General features: G+C 50.7%; 1 protein-coding gene across 1 annotated transcript in view; it reads left to right on the top strand.

Annotated features, from left to right (window-relative positions):
- The first annotated feature begins 2,415 nt into the window (after positions 1–2,415).
- The window catches only part of RAVER1 (ribonucleoprotein, PTB binding 1), a 47,132-nt gene continuing 32,856 nt past the window's right edge, over positions 2,416–16,691 (top strand). Inside the window, exons 1-6 of the mRNA XM_088479860.1 lie at positions 2,416–2,664; positions 5,314–5,380; positions 5,507–5,970; positions 8,276–8,467; positions 8,653–8,782; positions 9,332–9,429. Of these exons, the coding sequence (XP_088335986.1) occupies positions 2,443–2,664; positions 5,314–5,380; positions 5,507–5,970; positions 8,276–8,467; positions 8,653–8,782; positions 9,332–9,429 (1,173 nt within the window). The 5' untranslated portion in view covers positions 2,416–2,442. The remainder of the gene's footprint in view (positions 2,665–5,313; positions 5,381–5,506; positions 5,971–8,275; positions 8,468–8,652; positions 8,783–9,331; positions 9,430–16,691) is intronic.

Here is a 16,691-nt window from a genome sequence, read left to right on the forward strand (position 1 = left end):
GTAGGTAATCCATGGGTCTTGGCAAAACAAAATAACAGAAATATACTACCTATGGACTTTAGTACCATCTTGTAAAGGACGGTACTTCCCGAATGAAAGCTCAGCGGTGGGGTGCCAAGTCCGGGGATGCCTACTTTGGAACGAAGAGGATCCGAACCTTGCATAGGAGAAGGTGAGTATGGTTATTTTTTTACAGGTACTCTATGGATTTTATACATGGAAAAGAGGACAGATGGCTATAGGGCTACATACAGTAGGTGAGTATGTGTACATGTGTGTGTACATGTGTGTGTATGTGTGTGAGTGCATGTACAGATGTTTAATAAACTTATACTTTGTACGGTGTGTGTTTCCTGTGTTTATTTTAATATTGCTTTTGCTGTGGAACTACAGGTACCAGCGGCCCCGTAATGCCCCACATGCTGGTACGTGTGGTTCTCCAAGTACCAGCATGCGGGGGAGGCTTGCTGGGACCTACAGTTCCACATCAAAAGATAATATTATTACTTTTATCAAATGCTCTACACTACACTATCAACCTGGCACCCACTTCCTCAGGGATAGCCCCGGGCAATCAGTCTAGGCCTGGCATGCCCTGGAGAGGGGGACCCATTTATTAGGGGGGGTCCCCAGCTCCCCAGGTATCCCAGGCCTGGGTGGACTAGCGGTCAGGGTTAATGCTTCAGCTGGGGGCCCGGTGAAAGGGCTCCCCTGGCTGTGGCATTAGCCCCCCGCTAGAAAAAGTCTGGTGCTGGATAATACAGGGTGACACTACTCATTTTTTCCCCCTTTATTTCCAGAACCAGGACCAGATCAGAGCTCAGTGCTGGTTGCGCAAAGTATAGGGTACCCCTACGTTGTTTGTCCCCCATATTTTGGCAACCAGGGTTGGTTCTGACTAGCCCGGTGCTGGTTGTGTTTAAGAACAGGGGACCCCTGGGTCGTTTGTCCCCATTTTTTTTTCTTTTACACATTTTTGTTTTTACCGCAGCAGCACAGACGGGTCTCTCTGATCCCGTCTGTGCTCATTGTTAATGACACAGATGCATGTAGCATGGAACTCCTGGTCCGTGCGTGCAGGGCCGGCTCCAGGGGTCGGAGTACCCTGTGCCAGCTCTGTTAATAGTGCCCTATAGTCGCGCACAGCCTTATTACCATAGACCACGCCCCCTAAGTGACATTATTTGGAGGTGTGTCCGCACGGCACACCTCCAAAAACGTCAGGCTGGGGGTAAGCATTCATTCAGCTACTCCAGGGTCCCCTGCCTCCCGATTTGACCACCCACAGGCCACTTCGGCCCACGGGTGGAACAGCAGGACAGTATTGTCCAGCTGAAATCGGTATGTTGGGGAGGGGTACGCCCTCTATGGGGTGGCGCCCCTGGACGACCGCACTTGTCGAGCACCCCAAGAGCTGGCCCTGCGTGCGTGCATCTACAGTAGCACAGATAGGTCTCACTGATCCCGTCCGTGCTTCTGTGTCAATGACACAGATACATGTAGCATGGATCTCCCTGGTCCGTGCTACATGCATCTGTTTCATATCGCACTCGATCTAATGATTATGCAAAACATTAGTTTGTGCACAATAGCTAGGGTGAACATTGGACCTCATTCAGAGCCGCTCGCAAAAAGCGAGCGCTCGCTCTGAATGAGGATGGCTGCTTTTTTTTTTAAAGCCGGCCTCCTGGCCGCTCGCTAAGCTGTGGGTGACCACCCACAGCTTTTGCGAGAGGCCAGGTGATGGTCGCGATGGTCTTGTGGTAGGGTCTTGTCTGCCGCAAGCCCCAGTGAGCTTCCGGCTCTAATAGAGCCGGAAGCTCACTACTGACATCACTGGTGATGTCAGTATTGCCGCTCACAAACGGCATGCGTTCCTTCAGGAACGCCTCCGTTTGTCCACCCACCCCGCCTACAAAACGGGGTGTGCTGTCAATCAACATCGACAGCCGCCTTGTTTGTAGCGAGCTCCGGAGAGAGTGAATTTCTCACTTGCTGCGGAGCTTGCGCACGCGCATTGCGCACGCCGCGCAATGCACAACCATCGACCCGCTTGCGAGCGGGTCTGAATCAGGCCCCTTGTGCAGCTTTTGTTGCACATCGTTCACTTCAGCTGCCGGAGAGAGTTCAAGGGCGATTGCATACGAGATCGCATCGTATACAAATCGCACCATGTATAGGCACCTATTGCTTCCACCTCTTAATCAAGTCCAATGTTTTGTAACCAATGTCAAAAACATCGGTACTACCGATGTTCGATGTCCCATGCCTATATCACATGCGCATTGCGACGTTTTCCTGTAACCATGGCGACAGCGGCTGGGCGGGGCAACGTCCTAAACGAACCAATCGCCGCGCGTCTTCCCGGCTGGTTTAAACTCCACCAATCAACGCGCCCCGCATTCTCAGTGTTGTTCCAGGTGGACTAAGCCTCCTGTCAAGATGGCGGCCGCCGTGTCCGTTACCGCTGCTGGTGTGGGGCAGCCCGGGGAAGATTGCTGGGCGGCTTCGCCTGGGGATGATGAGGTGTTCCCGCCGGAGGAGGACAGGCTACCCCGGTTGGAGCACCGAGAGATCCGGAACCGGGTGGAGAGAATGAGAAGGGAGGTTAAAAACAGGAGAAAGATCCTAATCAAAGGCCTTCCCGGGGATATCACCAACCAGGTAATGTATACGTTATTATAGCTATATACTAATACTGCCTGCCCTCCCGGGGGATATCACCAGTTAGGTAATGTATACGTTATACTATAAGAATGCTGCCTGCCTTCCCCGGAGGTTATCACCAATCGGGTAATGTAAATATTGTACGAATAGCAATGCTGCCTGTCCTCCCAAGGAATGTCACTAACCTGGTTATATATTATATATCATTTCTAAAGCTACCTGCCCACTTAGTCAGGTGATTTATACTATACTAATACTACATAATGTGGATTATAACCATACGTGGTGTCCTATGGTGGACATCATCTAATCAGGCGATGGGCATATAATACAAAAGGTAACTTTAGGTTCTAATGTATAATATAATCCATGTATTGTTACACTTTGTGTATATGTAAAATATATCTTTACCTTTTTTTTTCAGCTTTGTCCCTTACACTTCCCGCAGCTAGCTAGTAGATTCATGACTTGAGATGAGTGATTTGTCTGATATGCTGATACGCAATACATAATTCATTGCTTTATCAAATGCAGACTATAGCTTATCTTCTCAATTATTGTTGGTGCCTAGTCCTATGTAGCTATAGGCCTTCAGTAGCTGACAAGAGGTCTCTTTGTCTGTGCATTAATTCTTCTTAATACTGTCTTGGCAGCAGAATAATTGTCTCTAGTCATTTTACCGCCCACTGACTAGGCAGTCATCTGTGTGAACAACAGGGGTCACTGCTGATGTCTTATATCTGTATTGCATTAGCTATAACGGGCATTAGTAAAGTGCAGATCTCTACATTGTAGAGATCAATGTTTGTAGAATGTGGTAGAGTGGGAAAGAAATTGTTTCAATTCACGAATGTAGCGTGATTGAATTTCAGTGTGCGGTAGGTGTCAGTGCGGGGCTTGTGCTGTGGATAGGTTGGAATAACAAGCACTGTTCTTGGTCCAGATGAATATGGTAGCGGCTTTAGTCAGAAAACAAAATGAGAATATTCTGTGAGTTATTTGGTCATCCTCGCTTACCCCCTATCTAGAACGTTACCAGTCTTATAGTTGTTAGAGACCATTAGCTGTGTTTATGGGAACAGTGTCACCTGCATAAGTCCAAACCCTTCTGTCCTGTGATATAACTGCTCACTATAGTGTTATTCTGTCACTCTGTCCTGTGATTCTCATGTGCCCCTGCCAGTGGCCTCCTGACAATGGGATCCTGCGCGAACTCCAGTCACCTCTCCCTAGACCTGCTTGATGCCATCACCCGGGGGCTGCTTTTCAGGAGGGTCATGCAGGGTTGAAAAGGAGGCACCATATTATACAATGCTATATTAACACATACTTAAAAAGACAAACCCTGGCATAGAAGTGTGTGAGGCCAATGTGACTTCTGCAGCTCTGTGTATGGGCTTTCCCTTCCGTAGCAAAAGGGTTTAATTGGATCCCTCTTCCAGAAAGTTCCTGCACACAAGCTCTGTGTCATGACATAATCTATTTCCATCCAACTGTGATGCAGAGTACAAAGGCCTGGGGACTGCAGTAATGCCCTGCTTGGTGCTAGCTCAGAACCATCCTGCAGCCATACTAGAATGGCCTTAGCTCAATCAATAGAGGAAATGTCTCCAATAAAAAAAAATATACATGGGGGGGAGATTTATCAAAGCTTGGAGTGTGGTTAGTACTTAATATATCAGCTTCTAAAGGGGCCTATTCATTACATGACTTTGAACAATCCGACCGAAACCTCCTGGTCTTGGTCTCATTGTTCAGTCGTGTAATGGATAGCAGTCAAGGGCCAGCAATGCGGTTGCACACTGGGTCCTTGCCGACCCCCGACCTATCTACTGTACATGCCCGTCAACCTGACAACGCTCATCAGGTTCGGCATGTTCAGAGATAGGTCGGACTCCTGCCCTGAATGATGTTCAGTGCGGGCACCGCACCTCGACGACCTGAAGGTCTGAACGCTAGACGTTCAGTCTTTCAGGTAGCCTAGTGGATAGGCCCCTTAGCTTTTAATTTACATTTTTCAAACAGCCTGTAAAGAGAGTTTATTGTTTGGTACTTTACCTATCTCCACTTTCCAAGCTTTGATCAATCTTCCCTCATGGTTTTAACTCAGTGATGTTTTCCTTAACTGTATAAACACTTAGGTTCATTACTTGGGTGCTGCTGTTTGAGTCTGCATTTACAGACTAAGTGCATGTTCTGGACCCTACAGTGAAGGTCACACGTGGAGATAATCCTGCCATGTACACGTTGCCTGAATTTACCATACACAAATGAAGCTTATAAATGATCCAATTGTACACACATGGTGGCCACTTAGCCTGTGTACAAGCATTGACATTGTCCTTGGCATACAGGCTGCTCTGAGCAGCCTTTCAATGTACTGAGCAATTGAGTAAAGCTGGGTACTCGCTGGAGTAATGTATAACCGGGTGATATGGTGTCCGACTGGCTAACATCTTATCTTCTGTCCTTTGAGAGCCCCTGTCCATGCATGTGCTTTTTTCATACATCCTGGCGCTATGGTTGCTTCCTAATATCGTGCCCAGGTCGCACTGAGTATGTGATAAATGGGCCTCTAGATATTCTAGTTTTACCATGAAATGGCGTTCTGGTTTTACTTATAATTTTTTTTCCTTTTATTTCTAGGAAGTTCATGATCTTTTGGGAGAATATGAGCTGAAATACTGTTTTGTCGATAAATATAAGGGAACTGGTAAGATATGGCATACACTTTCTATTCTGTACTGCAGAGACGCTAAGTTACATGTCTTGTTTCACTTAGTAATTATGCAAGAACTGCCTACTAAAGTGTTTTCTTAAAATACTGTCTCCCTTATAGCATTTGTTACCTTACTAAACGGAGAACAGGCAGAATCTGCTATCCATCGCTTCCACCACACAAGCCTTCGTGACCGTGAGATCTCTGTGCAGCTGCAACCCACTGATGCCTTACTCTGCATCGCTAACCTGCCACCAGGCTACACCCAGCAACAGTTTGAGGACCTAGTTCGCCCATTTGGTAATCTTGAGCGATGCTTCCTGGTGTACAGTGGAGTCACCGGGCAACCCAAAGGCTATGGTTTTGTGGAATATATGAAGAAAGACTCTGCCTCCCGGGCTAAGTCAGACCTACTTGGCCGGCAGCTGGGCTCTCGCACCCTGTATGTGCACTGGTCAGATGTCAGCCAGTTCAGCTATGAACTGCTTCACTCCCACTGCCTGTGCGTGGAGCGTCTGCAGGAGTGTGACGTCCTTAAGGTGAAAGAAGCCTTTTCCAAAGTGTGTGCCCCCTCATTCTGTCAGGTAGGTGGCTTTCTTTGTCACAGAACAGCTGTTGCGTCTTGCGCAAGCTCTTATGTGCTGTAAACGTGCAACCTGCAGATTGTCTTATTCCTTGTTTATCAGTGGACTATCTTAAGTGGTGCTGGACCCATGGGCGTACTAGTTGGTGGCTCGCTCACAGCCAATCGGATTCTATTCTGGTACTGTACATACCTGGCCCCCTTCTTCCGTTTCTAAAAATCTCCATTCAGTCCTAAAAATAAGTGTAGTTCTGTAACTCCACATTAGAACACCTATCTTCAATTTAAGGCCACATTGTCTGTATAGGATGGGTGTTATTACTGCTGCCCTTGCTCACTGAGCAACCAACACAAATTTTGTTTTGCCCTCCGCTCAAACAATCAGATCTACCCGTGTCCAGTTTGCCGAACATGTGGGCTGCTGACTTATCTGCTTTGGTTGAGCAGGAAGATGCTAGTGTTGGTGCAGTTGATGACACAAGCACATCGTGTTAGTTGGGTCTGTCTACCTTTAACCTGAAGGGAAGTGGGTCAGTCATAATCAGGTGCCGATCTGTATCTCTGGTACAGCTTGGCGAATGGCAATTTGTGGAGACTAACTAACAAAATGTAGGACTGTTTCAAAGAATAATTTACTTTATTTTTCTTGAAGGACACCATACGCTTAGGGGTCGATACAGAGTTGCCCTTGAATCCATTTTGCAGATGGTTCTTTCCATTTCAAAGCACTAAGCATGCGCTGAATCAGAGTGTAAGCATCTGTGGGCAATTTAGAGCATTACACAATTCAGCTGCATCCCCCTTCCTTACGGCTTAATCTGTATATTTGGGTGGTAACAGGATGCTCTCATGTAGGCTGAATTTAGTGGGGAGGGGGCAGATGGAAAGAATTCCCAGTCAGTGCTGGGTTTTTTGTACGTAGAGATCAATTTGGTTTGTCACATCTATTGCACGAAGGATAGGGCTGGTGCAAGTGCGTATTGCAAAAACGTCTGTTTAACAGAGCACATGTAGTGGTGTCGCAGAGATGTGTACAGCTTGGCATATGGTTGCATATCTGGTTCTGTGAACGCATTGTGACTAATACCCCTTTTACACCAGAGCTAAAACCCGGGTTATTGCAGGGTTAACCCGGGCAGCTCCCTGGTGTAAAAGGGGAGAGGGTTGGATTACCGGGTCGAGTGACCCGGCAATCCAACCCAGGTAACTAGCAGGGTTTAACACTGGTGTAGCCCGTGAAACCCTGCTGTGAGAACAGCGCACTCTGGGTCACGATGACCTGGAGTGCACTGCAAGCCGGCCGATTGGTCCGGCTTCAATGGCGCTTGGAGATGACGTCATCTCCAAGCGTCCACTTTCACGCCGGGAAAGCCGGGTCTATGCATCCCAAGTCGGCGCCGGCTAAATTCCAGGTCTGATCCGGATAGGAACTCTGTTCCAACTCCGGGTCAGATCCAGAATTTTGGTGGAAAAGGGGTATAACTGTGGCTGACCTGGGACCGGTATGATATCCCAACACTTGGGATGCCGGCTGTCAATAGACTGATAGCGGCATCCCGATGCCCGCAATCTTGAACGAGGAACAGTAAGTACTGTTCCCCTGCCCTATTCACCACCTAACCCACCTTTACTGTACCCTAACACTCCCGGTTAGTGCCTAACCTCCCCCCCGGTGGTCCCTAACCCTCCCGGCCACCCCACGCAGATGACCGCTAAGGGCACACGCTGTACTTACGATCGGGATGCCTGGTGTCAGGATTCCGGCGTCTGCATCTCCAGCCATGTCTGGATTCCGGCGCCTGTCATGTAGCGCTGATCCGGGATTCCTGCACCAGGATTTCGCAGCTGGCATCCTAGCTGTAGATATATTAACACTAACCCGCTGACTCTGCCCCTTACTCGCCTGACTTACTCTGGTCTTGGGAGATATTGTGGAGAATCTTAGAGGGGAGAATGTCTGCTGCTGAGATGGGGACTCTGCCTTGTGAGCTCAGGAATTGTTAGGAGCAGATCTGGGCAGCAGTGTGTGGAGATCATTCATGATTTTTAATTAGGAGTATCATCATTTATCCCCCGGTCTAGTCACTGTAGATGTGCCTTAAATTGTGTTTCTGCGGTGTGAATGTCCTGTGATGCTAATCTCAAATGATCATTCAAGCCAATGTACTGGAAATTTCTCCGGGGCATGCTCATGCCAGTACCTGGGCTGTTGGATAAATTATAAGTGTCATTGGATGGGTCACAAAAGTAGATTTACTCTGATGGTCTACATCTGATCCCTTTTTTTTTTTTTTTTTTTTTTATAGCTGGCATATGGGCAGGACGGTCAGTTTAAAGGTTTTGCTGTTGTGGAATATGACTCTGAGCTGGTGGCGGAAGTAGTCCAGCAGCAGATGGATAACACTATGGCAGCGGGAAGTCGTGTAAGGGTCTCTTTCTGTGTGCCAGGCCCCCCAGGAAGGAGTATGCTGGCTGCCCTGATTGCTGCGCAAGCAACGGTAAGTGTGCACAGATCGGAAGATAATGCGCAGCATTTGCTGTCTGATATGCAGTATGGGAGATTGTCATGTAGGATGATTGCTTTCTGTAATGGCTTTTAGGGGAACATCTAGGTTCATTTACAATTGTATTTATCTACGGTCAGCCTGTGTTGTGCTTAAATCGCTGTTCTTTTTTTGGGTAGGCACTAAATCGTGGAAATGGTCTTCTCCCAGAGCCAAACATGCTTCAGATCCTGAACAGTCTGGGATCTCCAGCCACCCTACAGCTTCTGCTCAACCCCTTACTCCATGGGCCAGCTGGAAACAAGCAAGGTCAGAGTCTTGGTGGCTTGTATTCTGCAGATAACGCAATAGGCATGTTGCGTTGTTAGATTTTTAGTTAAATGTGGTCCGTTCCAATAACATTTTGTCAAACCCCCCCCCCCCCCCCCCCCCAACCCCACCCCCCTGCCTTTTTTAGCACTTTGCAGCCGATTCCTAGTAAACGTTTGGAGCAAAGTTTGTTCAGTTCCTGTGTTTGTTTTTTTTCCTTCTTTTAATCAACGTCTTCCGATAGATGGGATGTGAGTGATGCACAAAACCATTATGTTGCTTTTAGGATTCCATTAAGCACCTAGAATAAGTTCATTTTGATGAACATTCCTTGCCTATCCTCTTACTGCCATAGAGAATATTTCAGATTTGTTCGTTTTTAACTTGCTGTGATCCTCCATAAGTTGATGCACCAATTGGGAACTCCTCATTTCCGAATAGTGGGGGGAATTTTGTGCTGTACAGTAATTGGCTGATCTGCAACAGTAGTGTCATGAGCTGTATTCCTGTGTATCTTGTCTGTTCTAAATTGTGCCTCTTAATTTCCAGGAATCCTGGGTGCAGCCCCTGCAGTGTCCCTATTGGCTAACCCTGCTCTCTCTACTGCCCTCCTGCAGCTGGTACTGCAGGCACAAACACCCACACAGGTACTTTGTCATTCTATAGGGTCTTGGTTTTTCAGGTGGTTTAGAAACCTCTGTTAATGTCTGTCTTATAACTGCAACCAAAGTATTATCTTTGCTGGACCTTTCCGATACTTTTGTAATTTACGGACTCTTTGCCGAGAGAACCCATTGAATGCTACTCTCGCCACAAAGTTGTATTCCCCTTCTATGCCAACTTGGATGGTAGGGAATGACGCTGGACACTGGCTGATGACATCAGGGTCCTCTCCGTGAAGGGGATTTAGACATTACCATGAATGAGAATAATGGATAGGACCTTGACGTCATCAGCCAGTGTCCAGCGTCATTCCCTAGCATCCAAGTGGGCATAGAGGGGGAATATAACCTTGCACCTAGCCCGCGAGGGGAAAACTTTCTTTAGGTGGGGACAGCTTTTGGTACTTGTGTACGTAAAGTACACAAGTGCCATTTAAAACATTCATTGGGTTCTCTCTGCAATGAGTCCGTAAAGTACACAAGTACCGACCTTCCTGGTAAATAGGCAGCATATAAAATGATGTTGTAACCAATACACTTTATGGAAATTAGGGCCACTTTGTTGGATGAGGAGTGCTCCTGTGCAGCCTCCAACCTCAGTGCAATCGTGGAACTGAGCTGGCGGTTTCTGGGAGTAGTCGCGGAGATCAACAGGAGGCCTGACATCCGCCATGCGCTACTGTGCGTGTGTGATTTGTTTGTGCATCGTTCCTCCCTGGCGTTCCTAGTGAACGTTCTCGCCTCAGACTCCTGCATATATCAGCCTTGCAGAGCTCAGAGTGCCGCAAGTAAACTATATCACCACCGCTACATTTGAGGGGCAAAGTGCTGCTATCCGCCGGTGTATTTAATACCCTGATGCCCGGTGCATTATTATGCCCAGTGGTACCCTGATGATCCAGGCTGCATCTAAACCACTATTTCTACTTCAGGGTCCATAGGGGGTCCACAGGGTTGACCTTGGGGTATAGCTGGATCTGGATCCACGGGCACCACGCAGTTAAAGCTTTGCTGCTCCCAGGATGCACTTGGGTCCGTCCTCTATATCCCGCCCCCGAGCCACAGGTACCTCAGTTTTAGTTGGTGCCCGGCCGGAATCGGGTCACCCTGGCGCGGTGGGGCTGCATAAGCAGACCCTAAGCTTTATTTTTAAAGAAGATAGAAGATTTTATTGTTTTACTTTTTACTCTTCAGAGCGGCAGCATCAGACTGTCCGTCTGGACGTCCACGCTGCCGCTCCTACAGCCCCGCTGGCACTGCGACGCCGGTACTGATCCGGGGATCGCAGCGGGACCCCGGAGTCAGTGCTAGCGTGGCTCCGGGACCTCCCACAGACTGCTGCCGGACACAAGGTGCCAGAAAAGCCGCGCGCAGTTATGCAGTCTTCATGCCGCCGGTCTCTGGGGACAGACCGGCGGTGCTAGTAGCGGCGGCGGGCTCCCCCCTCTGTGGAATACCCCGCGTGTCCGCTGGACCACCAGGGTGCAAGGCCGGCAGGGACACGGCGTCCCTGGGGTTCCATTACTAGCAGGGGAGGCAGCCTTCCCTGCTTGAGCGGCTCCTCCTCTCAGCCCAGCGCGCCTTCTCTCAAGCGTGCTGGCGTCGCTGGGCTGTGCTCTCTCGGCCACTCCTCCTCAGAGCTCTCCGGCAGCCATCTTCCCAGGCAGCAACGCAGAGCTCCCAGGCAGGCTTCCAGTGGACCGGTCCCCCTGCGTACCTCTCCCCTGATCAGGACAGTGTTCGCAGCGCTATAGCCCTCCCAGACACTGAATCTGGGAGGTTGATTGTAGCTGAAGGTGTAGTGAGTATAACTTCCTGCATGGTATGTGACTATTGCTAGTACTGCTGTCTGTGCTTTTTCTACTTACTGTCAGCTTTTTACCTATCCCTTTCCTTCTCCTACGGCCCGGCAGGTGCGTGGGGGAGGGGTGTTCTTTCTGTGTACCTCACTTATATAGATCAACGTATTTGTGAGGTCCGTCACATACTACGGTGTGCTACTCAGTACCAGATTGTGGGCTGTTTGTGTTGCATACTTGGGAGTGCGTGGGTGTTATATGCCTTAACTCGTTTCGGTGATACACGTTTATTGCAAAAAGTTTGTGTCATGTCTGATAAGGAGAATGAGCGCTCCAAGGCTCCTGTGTTGTTTTCCTGCCGTCGCTGTTCGGCAGGGGTTGACGGAGCGGATTTGTCTCCGGACGGTCTGTGCGGGCGGTGCCAGCTGGTGCCTCTAAACCCCCGGTGGCGCAGGATCCTCCGTGGGTGATGTTTACGCAAGTGCTGGCGTCGATCGCGGACCGGCTTGTGGCCCCTTCAAGGGCGTTGCCCCAGCCTACCATCCCCCTCCCTAGGTGTGACGCGTCTGGTGCAGTCTCCTCCCGGGTCTCAGACTGTGGGTCCTTATGCGGGTTTGCCTGTATTTGTGTAATCTCCCACGGTGCCGCAGCAGTCGACGGTGCTGTTTCAGGGGTATCCTCAATCGGGGCCCCCTCCCTGGGTGGATGTCCTCTCCAGCTCTGTTCAGAGCCTGGCGGCTTCGTCATCAGCCTTTCAATCTATGTTGCACAGTGATTTGCCCCCACGGGCGTCCAAGCGACCCGTTCCGGCTTCACTGGCGGCTCAGTTTACGGACACGGACGTGTCTTCGGATGACTGGGAGATCCATGAAGACTGACTCGGATGCCGGGGCCCAGGAGGTGGAGGCTAAGTCCTCCATTAATGTGCCGGCATTGGTTAGGGCGGTGGGGCCATCCTTTATATTGAGGAGGATACGCCGGCTCCCAGGTCAAAGTACCGTAACTTTAAAAAGGCCAAGGTAACTTCGACGGTTTTTCCCCTGTCTGACCAGTTAACGGATCATATGGCAGAGGCCTGGCAGTTGCCCAGCAAGAGATTCCAACCGCAGACACTGTTGGCTTCAAACTATCAGTTTCCTGAGGCTCATTGCAGGAAGTGGGAAACTCCGCCTGCGGTGGATTCCCACGTTACCCGCTTAATTAAAAGCGCTACGCTGCCTTTGCCGTCTATCTCCTCCCTGAACGATCCCACTGACAGGAAGGTGGAGACTTGTTTGAAGTCTATCTACTCTCTCTCGGGGGCGGTGGCCCGTCCGTCCATGGCCATCTCTTGGGTGGCTAAGGCCATCGAGAGCTGGGCCAACACTTTGGAGGATACCTTTCCGGAATATGCTCCGGAGATCCAGAGCGCGTTGATAGGACAAATGAGGGATGCGGCTTCCTACATTGGGGAATCTTCGTTCGATGCGAGCCTGCTGACCTCTTGGGTGTCGGCTGCAGCTGTGTCGGTGCGTCGGTCCTTGTGGCTGAGGTCTTGGAGAGCTGACGCGGACTCCAAAAAGGGCCTGGAGGCCTTACCTTTTAATGGGGAGTTGCTTTTTGGTCCAGACTTGGACAAAATTGTGGATACGCTGGCTAAGTCTAAGTCAGCCTTCCTCCCTTCGACTTCTGCACCTACCAAGGTACGGAGCTCTGCCTTTCGGTCCTTTCGGGTTCAGGGCAAGGCCAAAGGTCAGTCCTTCCCGAGGCAGTCGGCGACCAAGGCCGCTTCTAAGCCCTAGAAGCAGGCCTGGAGTGCCAGGTGCCCTTCTTCCAAGCAGGAGGATAAACCCTCTGCCTGATTGGGCGGGCCTCCCTCTGGGGGACCCCAGAGTGGGAGGCTGACTTCTTCTGTTTGCCCAGTGCTGGCACGTTACCACCACGGATGCCTGGGTTCGAGAAGTGGTCTCCCAGGAGTACGCCCTGTCTTTTCGGCACAGACCGCCCCGCCAGTTTTTCTGCACGAGTCCTTCTCAGGATACGACCAAGACCTTACGGATTCAAGTAGCTATAGAGTCCTTGCTGAAAGCAGGGGTCATTGTTCCCGTTCCTCAATTTCAACGAGGGACGGAGTACTATTCTTCTCTGCTCCTGGTGCCGAAACCCAATGGTTCTCATCGCCCTATCCTCAACTTGAAGTCTCTGAACAAATTCCTCAGAGTTCCCAAGTTCAGGATGGAAACGTTACGTTCCATCATTCTGGCGATGGAACCGGGGGATTACATGGTGTCCCTGGATATCCAGGACGCCTACCTCCATGTTCCGATCGCACCAGCGGTATCTGAGGTTCGCTATCCTTCAACACCACTATCAGTTCAGGGCGCTACCCTTTGGTCTCTCCACGGCACCGAGGGTGTTCACGAACATTATGGCGGTCATGGCCGCACATCTTCGGAACCAGAATGTACGGCTGCTGCCGTATCTGGACGACCTCCTGTTGCTGGCGAGCTCCCCGGAGGTACTGCTTCAACATCTCCACCTGACAATCGCTTGCCTGCAAGCGCACGGGTGGCTGATAAATTGGAAAAAGTCCTCCCTGATTCCATCTCAGACGATGGTTCATTTGGGAGCCCTTCTGGATTCTCGTCGGCAAAGGATCTTCCTGACCCCGGAGAATGTCTCCTCCCTGCAACTGCGGATACACAGTTGCCTGAGCAGTTGCCGCCTGTCGGTCCATTCAGCTATGAGAGTTCTGGGCTCCATGGTGTCGACATTCGACATGGTTGAATTTGCCCTGTTCCATTCCCGGCCCCTGCAGGGGCTGATTCTATCGGAATGGAACGCGTTACCTCACCGGATCCGCGCTCAGTTGCTGGTGTTGTCCCCGGAGGTTCGGCAGTATTTGGCTTGGTGGCTTCAGACAGCTCATCTGGTCGAGGGGCGCCCCTTTTGGATCCCGGACTGGGTCCTGCTCACAACGGATGCCAGTCTTCGGGCTTGGGGGGCAGTGACCGGCTCGTTGTCACTTCAGGGTCGTTGGTCTGCGGAAGAAGCTCTTCTTCCCATCAACATTCTGGAACTGCGGGCAGTATACAGGGCCCTGCAGTCGTCCGGTCCCGTTCTTTACGGAAGGGCGGTTCAGGTGCAGTCCGACAACGCCACCACGGTGGCGTATATCAACCACCAAGGAGGAACTCGCAGTCGGGCAGCGATGTTGGAGGTGTTTCGCATCCTTGCTTGGGCGGAGTGTCACATTCCAGCGATCTCGGCAGTCTTCATTCCCGGAGTCCTCAATTGGGAGGCGGACTTCCTCAGCCGTCACGACGTGCATCCCGGGGAATGGTCGCTTCACCCAGAGGTGTTTCAGCTACTCGTGGACAGGTGGGGGCTGCCAGAGCTGGATTTGATGGCCTCCCGTCACAATCACAAGTTGCCCATTTACGGGTCAAGAACAAGAGACGCAGGCGCCTGTCTGGTAGACGCGCTGTCGGTGAAATGGACGTTTCACCTGGCGTATCTGTTTCCTCCAATATCCCTACTTCCTCGGGTTCTGCGGAAATTGAAGCAGGACGGCGGCACACTCTTGCTGGTAGCTCCGGCGTGGCCCAGACGTCCTTGGTACTCCGATCTGAGGTGCCTCTCCATCGACGCTCCGTATCTTCTCCCTCAGCGTCGGGACCTGTTGTCTCAGGGGCCCTGCCTTTACCCGTATCTGGGTCGGCTGTCTTTGACAGCGTGGCTCTTGAGACAGCCGTCTTGAGGTCTAGGGGTTTCTCCAGTTCGGTCATTGGTACCATGCTTAGGGCACGCAAGCCTGCTTCCGCATGGATTTACCATAGGGTGTGGCACACTTATTTTCAGTGGTGTGAATCCAGAAACTATGACCCTCAGGTGTTCCGGGTTTCCAGAATCTTGGAGTTTCTTCAATCGGGTTTGGACCTCGGCTTACGCCTGGCCTCTCTGAAGGTTCATGTGTCTGCTTTGTCAGTGTGGTTTCAGCGATGGATTGCTACACTGCCAGATGTTCACACCTTTTTCCAAGGTGTTCTCAGGATCCTGCCTCCCTTCGTGCCTCCTGTGGCTCCTTGGGACTTGGCGGTGGTGCTACCGGTCTTGCAGGGTCCTCCTTTTGAGCCTCTTGAGTCTGTGGACTTCAAGTGGCTGACGTTCAAGACCGTTTTTCTCCTGGCGATTGCTTCTGCCCAGAGGGTGTCCGAGTTGGGGGCGCTTTCCTGTCGCCCCCCCCCCCCCCCCCCTTTTCTAATTTTTCACCAGGACAGAGCGGTGCTCCGCACTCGTCCTGAATTTTTGCCCAAAGTGGTCTCAAAGTTCCACATTAATCAGGAGCTTGTCGTGCCAGCTTTTCAGTCACCTGATCTTTCAGCTGGTGAGGCTTCCTTAGATGTAGTCCGGGCACTTAGAATCTACGTGGACCGGACTGCTTCGGTTAGGAAGTCTGAATCATTGTTTGTCCTCTTCGGTTTTCACAAGAGGGGTTGGCCTGCCAACAAGCAAACGTTAGCCCGTTGGCTTCGTTCAGTTATTTGTGAGGCTTATGCACAGGAGGGTTTACCTGTGCCAGCCTCTGTTAAGGCTCATTCCACTCGTTCTGTGGGTCCCTCTTGGGCTGCTAGACGTGGCGCCTCCGCTGTTCAGCTGTGTAAGGCGGCCACTTGGTCTTCACTTCAAACGTTTTTGAGGTTCTATGTGTTTGACACCTTCGCCTCTCAGGATGCATCCTTCGGGCGCCGGGTGCTCCTTTCAGCACAGGAGCGTCCCCGCCCTTAGTTGAACTGCTTTGGGACATCCCCAAGGTCAACCCTGTGGACCCCCTATGGACCCTGAAGTAGAAAACAAGAGATATGGTAAGAACTTACCTTTATCTCTGTTTCTACGAAGTCCATAGGGTCCACAGGGCACCCGCCCTGACGCACCTGGCTTCATATGGGCTGTGTGGCTGGTCACCGGTTTTCCGTCTCCCATTTTTGTGAGTATGGTTTCTTGTGTGTTCCAGTCTTCCTTCTCTCTGTTTAGTCTCCTCCTCTGGCCTTGGCTGCTTACCAACTGAGGTGCCTGTGGCTCGGGGCCGGGGTATAGAGGAGGAAGGACCCAAGTGCATCCTGGGAGCAGCAAAGCTTTAACTGCGTGGTGCCCGTGGATCCAGATCCAGCTATACCCCAATGTCAACCCTGTGGACCCTATGGACTTCATAGAAACAGATAACAAAGGTAAGTTCTTACCATATCTCCTGTTTTGTACACCTATTATATCCCTGCTTCTTGTGCTACTTCTTGTTCTACCTGGTTTGATAAACCTAAGACCTGGTTAATCTCTGACATTGCCGTCTGACTGGTACTTGGAAGTTGGCGTCCTTCAACTCTAATAGAGGCCAAAAGTCTTCTTACCGCAAATACAATAATTAATCTCTGAACCCCCAAATGGTTTTTTAACCCAGGAACAGAAGAGAAT

This window comes from Taudactylus pleione, unplaced genomic scaffold (genome assembly GCF_031769625.1).
Source record: "Taudactylus pleione unplaced genomic scaffold, aTauple2 ptg000248l, whole genome shotgun sequence".
NCBI classification, from domain to species: domain Eukaryota; kingdom Metazoa; phylum Chordata; class Amphibia; order Anura; family Myobatrachidae; genus Taudactylus; species Taudactylus pleione.